This window comes from Callithrix jacchus, chromosome X (genome assembly GCF_049354715.1).
Source record: "Callithrix jacchus isolate 240 chromosome X, calJac240_pri, whole genome shotgun sequence".
NCBI classification, from domain to species: Eukaryota; Metazoa; Chordata; class Mammalia; order Primates; family Cebidae; genus Callithrix; species Callithrix jacchus.
Window position 1 is genome coordinate 38829941 of NC_133524.1, and position 17243 is coordinate 38847183.

Consider the following 17243-nt stretch of genomic DNA (forward strand, 5'->3'; position numbering starts at 1 on the left):
TTTTTTTCTACTTGATTAAAATGTGTAATGGGTAAGGGATTCTTCAGATGGGGCTATGAACTAGCTGAAAAGAGATATGAAATGGTGATATATCCTCAGGTGAAGTCATTGCAGCCCAGATGCTGGTCTTCAGGGCAAAGGGTCAGAAATGTGATTTGGTTAGCACACAGCAAACAGAACTTGGGTTCCAACTAAGCCAAATATGGAGAACTCCATAGACAGGACCAGAGCATTCACTCCTCAAGGGAGAGCTCTATAGGAAGCCAACTTATAATCAAAATTGTCTGGGAGGAAGTAAGATTGAGCAAGGGGAATTCGCTGTATGATTTCAGTGATTCATGGCATGAAAATTTCCCAGAATAAGGTTCCATCACCTAGCATGGAACATGCGCTAAAGGGAACAAAAAAAATATTTTCATTTCCATTCCCTTTCCCTAGTTGGAGTCTGGATGAGCACTGTCATCACCTAGCCCCTTAGATCTTCCTTGTCTATGCCTTGAATCATTGTATCTTTTTCTTCACCCTGTATTTATCTGGAAGGATTGTGTTATCATTAGCTGCATTCCATCTAACTACATTTATAATAATAGTCTAGTGCTGCCTTCTGGAGAAAACATCCTGATTTTCTTGATAGAGTATTGCCTACTTCTGATCTCCTTAGCCACCTGTTACTGGAAAGGGTCCTGATCCAAACCCCAAGAGAGGGTTCTTGGATCTCACACAAGAAAGAATTGGGGGTAAGTCCATAGAGTAAAGTGAAAGCAAGTTTATTAAGAAAATAAAGGAATAAAAGGATGGCTACTCCATATGCAGAGCAGCCCCGAGGGCTGTTGGTTGCCCATTTTTATGCTTATTTCTTGATTATATGCTAAACAAGGGGTGGATTATTCACGCCTCCTCTTTTTAGACCATACAGGTTAACTTCCCAATATTGCCCTGGCATCTGTAAACTGTCATGGTGCAGGTGGGAGTGTAGCAGTGAGGGTGACCAGAGGTCACTCCCGTCACCATCTTAGTTTTGGTGGGTTTTGGCCAGCTTCTTTACTGCAACCTGTTTTATCAACAAGGTCTTTATGACCTGTATCTTGTGCCAACCTCCCATCTCATCCTGTGACTTAGAATAAGTCTGGGAATGCAGCCCAGAACAGGGGTAATGATATTCCTCCCTCACTATTAGGGTCTCTTGTATTCAGGGTAGAGAGGAGCTCAGTCTGAAAATGTCAGCATGGGAAGGTCCATTTATACCTCTTGAGTTCTGATGAAAGGTGATATCTGGAAGATTAGTAAGTCTTCAGTTTAAGAACATTATCAGTAAACTTATTTTGCGTTACTACACAAAGAGTACAACAGTAATATATTCCACAACAGTAAAGCAAAATAAGCAAAATTATCTCAAGTAAACTAAATTGGAAGGCTTTCCATGAACTGGGCAACTGTTGGAAATAATCTGTTACGGAGTCACTAGCCAATTCCAATATTTGCCCAGAATTAGAATATTGATCCATATTTTTACATTACAAATCCCTTTTGTCTCTTTTGAGCTGCAGTCTGATATCACTAATTGGTTCACAGGAATAAACAGGATTAGTCTAAATTGCAGGAAAAAAAAACTCAAAAAGACAACTGATGAGACTAGAATTTAATAAAAGGTGTACCATACTTCTTGAAACATAATTTTTCTCTCTGCAATTTTCCATTTGTATTAAAGACAAATCATGGTAAGAATTATTTTCTTGTGAAATAAGCTTTAGGCTTATACTTGGCTTGATTATTTGTATAAAATGCAGGAAGAATAATTATTTTTCATATAGTCTTTTTAAATTGGCTTTGATGGAACTCTGTTCCATAAGGAATCTCAAATATGACCTTCTTAAAGCCGAGTCCAGCCATGGGTTTATATCTGGAATTACCTGTGAGTTGAGTAAATTCTTCTTTTTTTTTTTTTTGAGATGGAGTTTCACTCTCGTCACCCAGGCTAGAGTGCAATGGCACTATCTTGGCTCGCTGCAACCTCTGCCTCCTGGGTTCAAGCAATTCTCCTGCCTCAGCCTCCCGAGTAGCTGGAATTACAGGTGCCTGCCACTACGCCCAGCTAATTTTTTGTATTTTTAGTAGAGATAGGGTTTCACTATGTAGGCCAGGCTGGTTTCAAACTCCTGACCTCATGATCTGCCTACCTCAGCCTCCCAAAGTGCTGGGATTACAGGCGTGAGCCACCGTGCCCAGCCAATTCTTCTCCTCTTGAGGTCCCAAGATAACTTGCAGCTCCTGGGCTTATTAGAAAGTGGCATTCTTTACTTACCACAGGTCAGAAGACCTGCACAGGGACTGTATAGACAAGGTATGAGACCAGTTTTCCCAAGGGGCTTTTATTGGCTCTATAAGGCAAGTTTTATTCCTTAAAAGAAAACACACCATTCCAGTCAAAGCCTTGGTAAAATAACAGGATTTTCCAATTGTGTCCTGTTGCAGAAGAAAACAGATTCTTTTTTTTTTATTATTGCATTTTAGGTTTTGGGGTACATGTGCAGAACATGCAAGATAGTTGCATAGGTACACACATGGCAGTTTGATTTGCTGCCTTCTTCCCCTTCACCCACATTTGGCATTTCTCCCCATGCTATCCCTCCCCAACTCCCCCTGCTGTCCCTCCCCTATTCCCCCCAATAGACCCCAATGTGTAGTGCTCCCCTCCCTGTGTCCATGTGTTCTCATTGTTCATCACCCGCCTATGAGTGAGAACATGCAGTATTTCATTTTCTGAAAACAGATTCTTATTGCACTTATGCAAATAACTATGTTGCCATAAGTTAAAATATTCACAAACAAGTTCTAATTCTGGAGAAGTCAGGTAGAGAGAAATAAATATGCTTCCAATTTTGTTCCCAAAAGTATACTTTACTCAATTGTTAAAAGCTGTAAATAGTTCAAAAGAAAGGTTTACTTGATGCTGAAAAACAAAACAAAGGATGAGCAACGTTTTTAAGCAACAAGTCAAAAAGATCACTTCCATCTTCTATTAGTTCAATCCATGCAGTTAACTCCTGTACTGCTTGATATTTATGGACACTTCAGCTTTCCATGAGAGTACTGAAAGTCTTTTTCTTTGTTCTAATGTCATATCCCCAATGTTATGAGAAACCTGCATTCAAGAATGCAGGTTGTTAGAGTCCTTTAGCTGATTGTAAACCACCTTTTAAAGAGGATTAAAATAAGATAACATAGGTGTTGGGGATGGAGGCAGCAAACAACATTGCCATGTATGTACCTATGCAACAATCCTGCATGTTCTTTACATGTACCCCAGAACCTAAAATGCAACAATATATATTAAAAAATTAAAAAGAATAAAAAGAATAAATAAGATAACAATTGTTGGTGGATGACAAAATGTCTTAGGGCAACCACAGTCAAAAGGCATGATTGACAAAGAAATTTCATTACCTCTGTGGCAATGTTGACAATGTTTCCTGTGTGATTTTTATACCAAATAATACAAATGTCATTTTTATATTCATGCAATGTTAATGTTAAACCCAATCCTTCATAAAACTTTATAGACATATCTACCCAATTTTAATGTTTGACCAGGTAGATTGTGGTTCATAGATCTGGGGGGAAGCTAAGGGACAGTATCATGGGATGATGCCCAATCACAGAAATCAAGTGAATTACCCAAGGAGTCATCATTTTTAAGAAGCTTTAGAGAGAGAATCCAGGTAATAAACCACAAAAGAATGTGCTCCAGAGATAGGATCAGAGCCAGGTTCTGGTGATTTCCTTATTTGCATATATTTATACTATGAATATATGTGTTTATAAATCATATATATTTTTACAAGTTATATACTTTATATATATATATATATATGCTATCATTTTTCATGAATTCTTCCATAATGTAATTTTTTTTTAGAAGCAGCATCTCAGTCTACTGCCCAGGCTATAGGGCAGTGGCACAATCCCAAAGCTCACTACAGTCCTGAACTCAAGTGATCCTCCTGTCTTAGCCTTCCAAGTACCTGGGACTACAGGTGTGTGCCACCATGCCAAGCTAATTTTTAAAGTTTTTGTAGAGACATGGATCTCACTATGTTGCCCAAGCTGGTCCTGAACTCTGGCCTCAAGAGATCCTCCCACCTTGGCCTCCCAAAATGTTGGGATTACAGACATGAGCCACCACACCCAGCCTGTAGCTTAACTTTTTAATTCAGCAATGTTTGTGAGATCTATTTAAGTTGATGCAAGTAGCAGAGGTTCATATTTGTTTCAACAGCAGTGCCTTTTATGTTGTGGGCCTAGTTTCGGGGAGGAAGGAAGAAAGAAGGAGGGAGCCATCTAAAGGTTCTGACCTGTTATGGGCAGTGCAGATTGTGCACTTAGTGTTCCAAAGTGGTGACCCAATTTACCCATCAGTCAGCTGCAAAAGTGGTGATGTGATGCAGCTGGCAGAGGAAGCTAATTATAGTGGAGAAAACTGAATTTGCATAGAGAACCAGAAATCACCTAAATGTAAATAACATTTCCTGGTTAAAAAAAAGCACTAAATAAGAATTTAATAAATGCATGTTTACTGTTTTAAAAAATATTTTTTTGAGTTAGGTACAACAAAATTGCAAAATTTGGGCAGCTTTACAAGTACTGTAGGAAAAATAGCCTAATTAAATTTTTCTCTCCTCTTGTTTTCTCCACCGTCTTAGTGTTTTCTGCATTCTGTCCCAGCAGATCTGATTCCTGTTCTGAAGAATTGAAGTTGTGCATCGTTAGCTAAATTCAGCTGCTGCCTGACTATACACCACAGCAAAGGCTTTGGATATGTTTTTCAGTTAAAACAATGATGACTTTCTTGGAGTGTGATCCCAGTGGAGGCTGTTCTATGCATACCCTGAAAGAATACCTAACTCCCAGCAGCAATTCTGCGGAGACCTTGTAAAAACAATTTTACACCAGACAACTGAGTGATTCTGAGTTGGTTGGGGGAATCTTGGTTGTAGATATCAATTCGCATTCTTGAAGATTCAACTATTGCTACTGAGAGCTGCTGCTGAAATACCATGTCTAAGAACTCAGAGTTCATCAATGTGTCATTCTTATTAGATCATGAGAAGGAAATGATCCTGGGAGTCCTAAAGAGAGATGAATATTTGAAAAAAGTGGAGGACAAGAGAATAAGGTAGTATTCTTTTTATATTTTCAGACCTCCTTGACTGCTTTCTGTTTGTTTGAAGCAATTTAGATCCGAAATGGGACAAGTACAATCACACTGGAGACAGATGTCAGTTAGGAACTTCATGGGTTCTCAGCAGTAGCCCAAATATCAGAAAACTTCTTTGGTGTTTCACCATTTAGCCAGATGCAAGGATGAAATTTAGCTAATAATATGGTGTTGATGAGAGCACTTAATTTGCTAATAAAGTTATAATTTTTAGTGAAGAGGAAGGACTACCCAAGTTTGAATACCAGCTCTGGAAAATATTAGTCATGTGACTTTGAGCAAGCTACTCAACCTCTCTGTGCCTTAGTTTCCTCATCGGTAAAACATAGATAATAATAGTACCCACCTCATAGACCTGTTGTAAAGATTAAGGAAGTTTATACATGTGTAGTGCCTGTTACCTAAATGTTCAATAAATGTTAGCTATTATTTATTTGTAATGCCTTTTAAGATCAATCTTACTGGGTATTTGCCTCCAGCACAGCTGGGAGAAGAAAGGGACCTAGAGAGTAAAAAATTCCCATTATACCCCAGAAACCACTTGAATTTTTTTAAATAAGTTTCCTTTGAAGAAACTTGAATGATATGGGCACAGTTGAGTTTCATATCCACTGTAGGCAGAGCTCATATTTTAGCTAGTTTCCTGTGTGTGACTTCACCTAATATTTCATCCAGCATCAATTCTGATTGGTTGCATCACCTGCTCTAATTGGTCACATCATTGTTCTGATCATTTGCAACATCGACTGCGATTAACTGCTGCCTGTAATGTCTTTGTTTTTTAATATATTTGCTTATTACACCTCACCCCAGAGAAAGGGAGCAGAAATAGAGTTCCCTCCTCAGTCACTGGCAACTATGCAATATGTAGTTTTTGTGTCTTGTATGGCTTCACAAGCTACAATCAGAAGCTTATATTTATTTTACCTGAGGAGAAAATGTGTCAGATTATTATCTTCACATATTGCAAAAATCTTTAATGTGCCTAAAGCCACTTGCTTCTTTAGAAATGGAAATACATTTAAATATTCTTGATTGATGTTTATTTCACAGTTAAGAGCTCAGAAGATTCATTTCTCCTTTTCCAAGATATTCAACTAGTCTTGAAGAAACAAAGGTTTTGATAAAAATTATTGTACTTTTTCTATGCCTAGAATTCAGGTGGCAATAAAACATAGCTAATGATTAAATCATGAGTAATATTTTTGACATTACTAGTCAAGTCATTAAAAGTAACTAAATTGTGTAATGCATTACAAAAACTTATGTTGTTTATAAGGGGTGACATATTAACTAGGAATTGATAACATTCTAAGGGGAATTAAAAATCACTTTCTATAGGAAGAAACAATTTAATTACCAGATCACCAGAAACACCATAAATAGGACTTCATTCAGAATATTTGTTTCTGTCATTATCAAGAACTTGTATTAATTATTATACCCTGCATTTCTTTTTCTCATTCAATTTTTCTTCCCTGGTCTTTCCTTATTCCCTATAAGTAAATTCAGCTAAATTGTGTAATATACAATAGAGTATCAAGAATAAAGTCATTGGTTTCCTAGCTCTTCAAACTTTTTTGAGAGTAGCATAAGAAAGGCTGTTTATAAATCCAAGAGATACTTCTATAGAAAGCAGATTTTCTAAAGCTATGTCTTGTCTCTGTTTGATCTGCACTAACTGCATTAGATGAGTTGTCTCATTTTGTTCTGAGCTCCTGTAATATGACTCAGACTCCACCACTCTTAACAGCTTGGTGTTTTGAGAAGTCATCCTAAAGTGGGTGGCATGATGCTGAGGGTGTATGCTGTTGAATCACACAGCCAGAGTTGAAATCTTAGTTTTGCCATGAAATATTTGTGTCACTTTTGACAAGATGCTTCCATAGACAAATCTTGTTTCCTCATTTTACAACAGAAATATTAGTGACTTCATAAGATTGTTCTAAGGATTAAATAAGCTAATATTATAAACAGCTTAGACCAATGCCAGCATACAGTAAGAACTCAAAAATTGTTGATTATAATTATTAGCCCTACAGTTGCTTTGTGTTGCCCTTGATTTACTAGTTGCAGTGAACACTATCAGTGCTCTATGCAGATCCCCTAGAGTCCCTCTCATCTCCTAGTTTCCATGCACTTTACTTCTAAGGACTTGAAATAGAAAATGACCTTTTGCTGACTGGAGTTTCCCTAGTATTAAAGAGACACAAGTGCCAGGCAAACCTGAGTTGCTGACAGGTACAGAAATCCTTTGCCTCAAGGCAGGACAGACTGCAATGCAACTTAAGCTCCAGAGCTTCCCATGGGATGATGCTGAGGCTGGACTTCACCTAAAAATCACACCCTTGCTTAGCCCTCCTTGCTACCTTCTCCTGCCTCCCTTACTCCCTTACAGATTTCTCCTGAGAGCCCTGCATAAGTTGCTTGCACACAAATTTACATGGCAGAATTTGTTTCTGGAAAAACCAATCTGAGACACTATGAAGTTTGTATTACCAAAGCTGTTGCGATTTAATAAAGTTCATTTCAGGGGAAATATAAGTCTGCAAGGTGAGCATTAAAGTAAAGGATTTTAGCTCATTTGATTTACAAGCTGTGATCTTCCCAACAATTTTTATCACAGTCATTGTGGTTTACATACCGGTAAAGAAAAAAAAATACAAGTGAAAGAAAGAAGCCCAAGATTAAGCATCTTGGTCAGATAGCATAACTTTCTGTTGGCTTTTCTCCGTTTATCCTCCTCTGAATCGCCCTCCTTTTATTATGAATTTAAGTAAAACCTCAATCAGTTTAGGGTAGCTTAACTCTAGCTCAGTAGGTCTGCATGGCACACAAATTCTGTAAACATTTATTATCTATGTTATATTATATGCAATGCTGGACTCTGGAGAAAAGACAGGATGATATTTAAAAAAAAAAAAGACGACCCAACTGGTATCCTGTTATAGAATTTAGGGGCTCTGTGAACTTAAGAAAAAATTATACTTTTATTTTTATCAGGCTTAAGTAAAATTTAGCATGTTGTTCAATTATGAATGTAGAAAATATACCATAGTACAGTAGTCCCTCGTATCCACAGGGAATATGTTCCAAGACCCACAGTGGATGCCTGAAACAGCTGATGGTATAATTTGAGTCCGAGTCCAAAGGCCTGAGAACCGAGAGAGGTGATGGTGTAAGTTCCAGTCCAAGTCTGATGGCCGAAAGCAAGAGAAATCTGATGTCCCAGCTTGAAGACAGAGAGAGAAAATTCATTCTTACTCAGCTTTTTACTCTATTCAGACCTTCAAGCACATTAGACAAGGCCTATCCATATGGGGTAGGGCAACCTGCTTTACTCAGTCTACTGATTCAAATGTTAATCTCATATAGAAACACCCTCACAGAAACATCCAGAAATAATGTTTAACAAAGTATTTGGGCACCCAGTGGTCTAGTTAAGTTCACACAGATTCTTTAACTATCTCAGGAATCTATATAGAACTGGCTATAGCCCCCATTCCCACACTTTGATGAATTGTATAGCTCATCCTGGCTCTGTATCCCTGCTTCTGCTGAACTCTCCCCTCTCCTTGCATCTCACCACTTATGGCTATTCCTTACTCTTGTCTTTGCCAGGCCAGAGAACTTTTTCCTTGATATCCTCCAAAACCATCAACACAAGAAATTTAGGTGGGTAACAGATTTTATTACAGCAGTAAACTTTGGTACTTGCTCTTACAATACTTTTCATCATGCTACGGAGGTGTAAATTGATATTTTGGGGGTAGTCTAAAGGAAGAAGTAATTGATTATGAGTAACATAGAAATTGAAGCAATGGTTTCACAGAGAAGGTGAACATTTGTGCTTGCCTTTGAAATGTGAAAAGTCCTTTTCACATTGTCAAATACAGGTCAACTATGTTTTGGCTATTTACCATGAATCACAAAACCACCTTCAGACTGTACTAATCAGTTTCAGAAGAAAATGGAACCAAATAACTTTTTTAGACTTATAAAGATTACAAAGAATACACTTCTGAAAAGTTACTAAACTGGAGTTTGAGAAGCAGTGGATTTATTGTTTGTTTGCATGTTTATTTGTTTGAACAAGTTGTCCTTTGAGATAACAAAAAAGTGGAGGAGTGAAAAAGTGTAAAAATTGTACTGAATCAATATTTTAGGCCTGATACTCAAATATGCTTCAGAGTCAACATACCCACTAAAGTATGGCATGATTAAGGTGGGACTGGTCTTTTGGGACTCGTAAAGGTGCTCCACCTTTACGTTCTCTATGGAGAACAAGTCAGTCAAATTTATTGTCAGCTTTACTGCTCCACACCCAGAAGGCACAGGGCAAGCCTGATAATTACCTCCAGGAATAAATCATCAGCTGGGAAATAGGCATCTGCCTACTACCATTGCATTTTAAGTTCATTCAAGAGGTTCAAATATGTTTCCATATATTCTTCTCCTTCAGACTAAGTAAGAAGGAGTGGTAGAAGATAGCTAGACGCAGGTTTTCACTGTTACAGGGTGAGAGTATTTTTAACGTTCTCTATGGAGAACAAGTCACTCAAATTTATTGACACCTTTACTGCAATGAAGAAAAAAAGAAATGTGAATAAAATTGAGCTATCAACAATTATTGCAAATGGATTAAAAATACTGACAATTTAGAAGCACAAAATGGAAATCATTGTTGATTATTTCCTACCTTAAATTGCTTTTCACTTCAAAAGAACTCAGACTAACATGTAACTGTACGTGGATCATAATATCTACTCCAAAAAATTCTCATTAACAAATGTTTATTTGATCTCCCACACCTAAAAACAACTACTGTTAAATATCTACTTTGTGATATTGACCTATAGTTAAAAATCCTCAACTTATTAGTGACTATTCCATTTCAGCAGTATATTGTGAGCTTTATTCTCACTAAGGGGACATCATTTCTACTTGACTACCATGCATGAAAACATATTTGGACGTATGTTTCCTTTGGCACCTACACTTGGACTTGCCTCAGTGGTAGACTCTATTGGTTACCTTACAACATACATTTCTCCTTTCTTCCTTTCTATCCAAATCTAAGTTTTATTCAGTTCTAGCAGTGTTTTTTTTTTCTCGCAATTTAAAAAAATTTTTTTAAAAATGTTTTAGGCCAGGTGCAGTGGCTCATGCCTGTAATTCCAACACTTTGGGAGGCCGAGGTGGGCAGATCACGAGGTCAGGAGATTGAGACCATCCTGGCTAACATGGTGAAACCCCATCTCTACTAAAAAATACAAAAAATTAGCTGAGTGTAGTGGCATGTGACTGTAGTCCCAGATACTCAGGAGGCTGAGGCAGAAGAATCTCTTGAACCTGGGAGGCAGAAGTTGCAGTGAGCCAAGATCACGTCACTGAACTCCAGCTTGGGCGACAGAGCAAGAATCCATCTCAAAAAAATTTTTAAAAAACCATTTTAAATATTTGTGGGTACATAGTAGGTATATATATTTATGGGGTACCTGAGATGTTTTGAGTTACAAATAATCCAATTAAATTCTTTACTTTAAAATATATCATTAAGTTATTGTTGACTATAGTGGCCATACTATGCTATCAAATAGTAGGTCTTATTCATAATTTCTATTTTTTTGGACCCATTAACCATCCCCGCTTCCCTCACCCTAGCCCCACACTACCCTTTCCAGACTCTGGTAACAATGCTTCTACTATCTATGTCCAGGAATTCAATGATTTGATGTTTAAATCCCACAAATAAGTGAAAACATGTGAAGTTTGTCTTTCTGTGCCAGGCTTATTTCACTTAACATAGTGATCTCTAGTTCCATTCATGTTGTTGCAAATGACTGGATCACAGTCTTTTTTATAGCTGAATAGTACTCCATTGTGTATATGTACAACATTTTCTTTATCCATTCATCTGTTGAAGGACACTTAGGCTGCTTCCAAATCTTAGTTATTGTGAACAGTGCCGCAACAAGCATAGGCATGAAGATCTCTTCGATATACCAGTTTCCTTTCTTGTGGGTATATACGTAGGAGTGGGATTGCTGGATCATATGGTAGATAAGTTTGTAGTTTCTTGAGGAACCTCCAAAATGTTCTCTATAGTGGTTGTACTAATTTACATTTTCACCAACAGTGTATGAAAGTTCCTCTTCCTCTGCATCCTTGCCAGCATTTTTTATTATCTGTCTTGGATAAAAGCCTTTTTAATGGGGTAAAACGATCTCCTTGTAGTTTTGTCTTGCATTTATCTGATGATCAATGTTGTTGAACACCTTTTCATAGGCCTGTTTGCCATTTGTATGTCTTCTTTTGAGAAATGTCTATTTAAATCTTTCGCCCATTTTTTGATCTGATTATTAGATTTTTTTCCTATAGAGTTGTTTGAGTTCCTTATGTCTTCTGGTCATTAATGCCTTGTCTGAAGGGTAGTTTGTAGATATTTTTTCTCATTCTATGGGTCGTCTCTTTGATGACTATATCCTTTGCTGTGCAGAAAGTTTTTAATTTGGTATGATCTTATTTGTTCATGTTTGCTTTGATCGCCCATGCTTTTGGGATATTTCTCAAGAAGTCTTTACCCAAACCAATGTCCTAGAGATTTTCTGAAATTTTTTCTTGTAGTAGTTTCATAGTTTGAGATCTTAGATTTAAATCTTTAAACGACTTTGATTTGATTTCTGCATATGGTAAGAGATAGGGTCTAGTTTCATTCTTGTGCATATGGATATCCAGTTTCCTCAGCACTATTTATTGAAGAGACTGCCTTTTCCCCAGTGTATGTTCTTTGCACCTTTGTCAGAAATTAGTTCACTGTAGGTGTGCAAATAACAGTGAATTTTTAAATAATTAACCATACCAGTACTGATAATCCTCTGGAAACTGTCATTGGTATGGAGATGGACATGAGATCAAACATGACCCACTCAGAAATATAGTCCAGATTTTATCGAAGGTCCTTTTTCCACTGGACATGTTCAATGAAACATATTATCCCAGTTGCCATTAAGGACAAAAACTAGCATGTGAACAAAGCTGAGCCAAAAGAATGGCAGAAAATTTTTGTCAGCATCATGATACACTAGAACCCGCCACACCTCTGAGATTGTTATTTAAGCCATATGTTTTCTTATTATTTATAGCAATTTGAATTAGATTTTCTGTTATATGTAGCCAAAAGCACCCTATAATCCTCAAAAGTCAGAATTAATCAATGTTTGTTGAGGACCTTCTATGGTCCAAGTGCTGTTTTTATTTTTGGCATAATGGAGATGAGCAGAGACACAATCTAAGGAGTTTACAATCATGGATTGGGCTTTATCCATGATATAGACTAGGGGTTAGCAAATGTTTTCTGAAAATGGCCAGATAGTAAATATTTTAGGCTCTATAGGCCATACGTTCTCCATTACAACTACTTTGCCATTGCAGTATTAAAACAGCAATAGACAATGTTTTTAAAAAGAGAAGGGAGTGGTTATGTTCCAATAAAACTTAATTTACCAATATATGCAGAGGGCTGGATTTGATCCAATGGCCATAGTTCACTGATCTTTGGTGTTTGAGACAATATCTTTGTAGGTTCTAGCCTTGGAAATAGCTACATATACCCAAAAGTCCTGATGGGCATCCCAGGAAGAAACAGAATATCTGCAGTCCAAGAAATTAGTTAGAGTTGGGATAGAGATGGCTGTTAGAGATGGAGCATGGGCACCTGTCTGGGAGATTAGATGTCACAGGGTCTCACCATCTCCAGATTATGCCTCACCCAATCTGTAGTAGCTCATGTTCTGAAACAACTTAAATGTGTTTTGTTGCCTCTAGTAGAATAACAGTAGAGTAAACGTGGAGGCATAGAAAATACCAAGAAATAGAAGATTCTACAACATTGTAAAGGAAAGGATATAAATTCATTTTACCCATGAGTTAGGAACTGTTCATATCCCCATTTACAGATGAGGAACCGACAGTTCAAAGTTAAATAACTTGTCCATGTTTGCACAACTAGTAAGTGGCAGAACTGTGATTTCTAGCCCTGCAGCCTGGCTCCAGAGGCCACATTCAACTCTTAAGCCACTTTTAACCTCTGAAAATTTTATCTGACCTTGCAGCAGGCCCAGAAAACAATAGACATCAAACTATACAATGCCTACCTCACACCACAGAATGTATTATCCAATTCACAAATGTTTCCTCACTTAATCCCCATGTAATCTCTGAAGTAGGTAGTACTATAGTGTACTACAGCTCTGGCACCTGAACTGTAGAGAAACTAAATAATGTTTACGCTGGGAAACAACAGAGCTGGGGGTTCCTCATTCCATACTTCTACCCTTTCCTCGTTGTGATGCTTATGCCAGGACTGCACCTATTCGGACCCTATTGAAAGTCTACCCACAACCTTCCCGGTAGCTATCAGAGAAACTGAATAAGACAGAAATCATTTTCTTAGCCTGGTATTTACTGACAGTGTTGACCTCTAAGTTGTGTGGCATTATCCAAAGTTACTATGACTTTTATTGAGCCATTGCTCTTGCACACTGAAAACTGACAAGAATTTCTTAAATTGTTCTACTCCTGATGCTGACCGAAAACCAGTGTGCAAATGTGTTTTGTTTTCTTCTGTAAGCCTGCCTCAGCTGAAATGGGCCATGAAACAAGCCAGAACTTAGTATCTTCAAGAGACTACAGACCTCAGCCTAGTAACTTCCGTTTACCTTATGGTTTTCTCTTAATGTGATTGATTTCATCAAAGAGAAACAGGAGAGGAGTGTGTATTCAAATTGCTTATTTGGAATCCTGCAGATAAGTTAAATATTTGGTTCAAATGGATTTGAAATGATTCCAAGAATTATATATTCAGCCTGGAAGTCACGGAGTCTAAGCACCAAGCAATAATACCCTTTTAATACACCACAAATGTTTGATCATTTGTTTGTTTTTCCAAATCTTATCACTCTACCACTAAGAAGAAAATTAGTTTGACCTTCTCAAAAGCCTAAAGACTCATTGTCCCCATAAAATATGAGGAGAACTGTTGGACTGGACTTCTAGTTTGGTAAACACTGGTTTAATCTTAATAGAATTGCCACAAAGCTTCTTAATGGATTAACAGAAAGTCCCAGCATGAACATACTGGCTCCCTAATGGAATTCAAATGCTTAATGAGTCATAGAGAAATGAACAAAAAAACCCAGATCTGCCTTAAACTTTGGATGTTTTCCTAGCAAAGATCTTACTAATTTCAATATATAATTACATTTAGGGAAACTAACTTAAATTTTGATTCTACAGCATTTTTCTCCAAGGAAGTTTTACTTGTAAGGCTCACCATAGGCACCGGGCCACAAATACCTGATATTCAGAGACATGTTAAACAATGGATTGCCCAAATAAATAAACTTGCTGGACCATTTTTAATGTTTTTTTACATTTTATGTTTTATTGATACATAATAGATGCACATATTTTCAGGGTACATGTTATAATTTCATACATTTATATAATTTGTAAAGGTTAAATCAGTGTAATTGTGATATCCATCACCTTAAATATTTATCTTTTCCTTGTGTAAGAAACATTAGAATTATTTTCTTCTAGCTATTTTAGAACATTTTCTGGGAGGTTTGAAATAATAGGTCACCATAGTCATAAGTAAGATTGTTACCTGAGAGTATATCTATTATTCATATCTATATAAGTCTCTACATAGATATCTATATTATTCCAAATTAAGTGTCTATATTATATTCATATTATTATATTTGTATTATTTCAAATACCTAGACTATATATAGAAATGTATAGAGAGATAGGCTTTCTCTCTACATATATATCTATATGTGGAGAGAGTCTATATAAAGAGATATTCAGTATAGGCTGGGGATTGGTTTCAGGACATTGGTGTATACCAAAATCCCCCACATACTCAAGGCTACAGTTGGCCTTGTGGAAACTGTGTATAGGGAGAGTTGGTTTACTGTAAATGTGGGTTTCATATCCCACAAATACTGTGTTTTCAATCTTTGTTTGAAACTCAAGATTACAGAGAGCTGACTGTTTTTATATTTTAAAATCTTTGTATAGATGAACCAGGGCAGTTCAAACCTATGTTGTTAAAGGGTTCTCTGTATATTTTTTACTCTTCTCCATGTTCCCATTTTACTACCCTTTCCTTTCTTTGTGTATTGTCTCTAGCCAGAATTGGTGCAGAAAACATGCCTCTGGGAAGCAGGGGTTAATTGACACTCACATCCCCAGAAAGTACCATACCCTTTCACCATAAATTACAGAAACAGAACAATAATGCCCATGTAATCCAGAACATGGCTGAATGTTTGGGCTGGAAAGGGGAGTAAAGAAGACCCACCCCCTCAAAGATAAGTCAGTTCATAAGAGAATATCTAATATCAACTATATCCTTGGAGAAACAGGTATTTCATTCCTAAGAAAATAATATAATTGAAAACTTCACTAATAAAAATGTCACATCTAATATTTTAGATTTCAGGCAGATGACCATTTTATATCAACAGTAATCTAATAAGAATGTTCCTATATGAATAGGACTTATAGTTTAACCAATTTAAATTTATAATAAGATCAGGCTAACATGCATTTCATAATTTTTATAATTAATTCTTTTATTGCAGAGGAATTAAACATAATTTAAATATTTAATGCAAATAACTAAATTAACAAAATGTTTACACAGCAAACAATTTTTTAAAGTTTTTAATCCCAGTATTGTCCTAGGATCTATAAAGAGCATCAATGTCTGCAATTTTTAAAATAGCATAAACCTCAATCCACTTATACAAACATTTAATATCTTCTGATACATATTTTCAATATAGAATCGATGGACTTATTATACAAAATTAGATAATCATATAATATGAACATTAAAGTCTCACATCGAATTTCACTTCCCAGAGGTAAATAGTCTCCATTTGCATTGAATTTCCTTTCTTTCACTTGTATGTGTGTGTGTGTGTGTGTGTGTGTGTGTGTGTGGGTGTATGTTTTTATATATACATATATATGCGATTTTTATATGGGTGGAAATTTACATATACAGTATGTATATGTAAATTTTATCCTTTATTTTTGTTTTACATTATTTCTTGAACATTTTTATGTCATTAAAAATTATTTGTAAGCATTTTTATTGGCTAGATAAGATTTCATAACATAAGTTTTTTCCATATAACATGAATGTGCAAGGTTTTTCTTAACTATTTATTCTTATTTCCATGAACATTCTCATTCTTAAATCCTCTGTCTTATATTATGATTCATATTTTGATTAATATTTCCTTTAAATTTAAAAACCACCAATCTGGGAAAATCAATTCAATTAAGACCATGCAGCTTGTGGATCAGATTGTTTCTTGCTTAGCACAAATTTCATCTTCCTTTCATAGAATCTGGAAGTTTGTAATTAATTGCCAGTGATGGTTTTTGGTGAAGCATACAATGAAAGAACAACACATAAAGGAAACATTTATATTCATATTCAACAAATTTCAAAGAAATGATGACAACATTTCTTGTATCATGTACTAATACTGACAACTAGGAAAACTGCTTGAAGTGTTTTGTAATAAACTTTATATATGAAAATGTGAATCCCCATAAGTATCACCTAAAAAGGTAAAATGGAAAAAAATGAGTACTGATAACTGCCTTTGCTGAACATATAACCCCTTCCCCACCATATTTATTTTGCAAGAATTCAATTTAGAGTCATTTTAGAAATAAATTTCAGGTACATATCTATAAAAATTAAAATGGAACTCTAGTATGTGTCCATATTCAACAGCAGAAGTGGTTTAAAGGAATTTTTCAAGAGCAACATGTTCTCTTTAAAGTGTCAGGTTTTTTTTTTGTATGAATGCCAATTTTCTTCCATCAAGTCAATTCCATCATTGCATTGTGATCGTAAATATTTTTAAAAGCCCAGCATTTTCTCTTGGCTGTTTTTAAAAGAAATGCAGCTTTCCTACTTCTTGTTGTTCTGATT

General features: G+C 36.2%; 1 protein-coding gene across 20 annotated transcripts in view; it reads left to right on the forward strand.

The window, feature by feature from the left end:
- Positions 1–17243, forward strand: part of SYTL5 (synaptotagmin like 5) — a 242570-nt gene that overhangs the window by 139415 nt on the left and 85912 nt on the right. For 9 of the 20 annotated variants that reach the window (XM_078362718.1, XM_078362723.1, XM_078362720.1 and 6 more), the window contains 2 exons: positions 4726–5173; positions 8837–8890. In XM_078362718.1, the coding sequence (XP_078218844.1) occupies positions 5055–5173; positions 8837–8890 (173 nt within the window). In that variant the 5' untranslated portion in view covers positions 4726–5054. Of the gene's footprint in view, positions 1–4700; positions 5174–8836; positions 8891–17243 lie in introns of all 20 variants that reach the window. The other 11 variants (XM_078362728.1, XM_078362732.1, XM_078362724.1 and 8 more) reach the window with 3 other exon arrangements.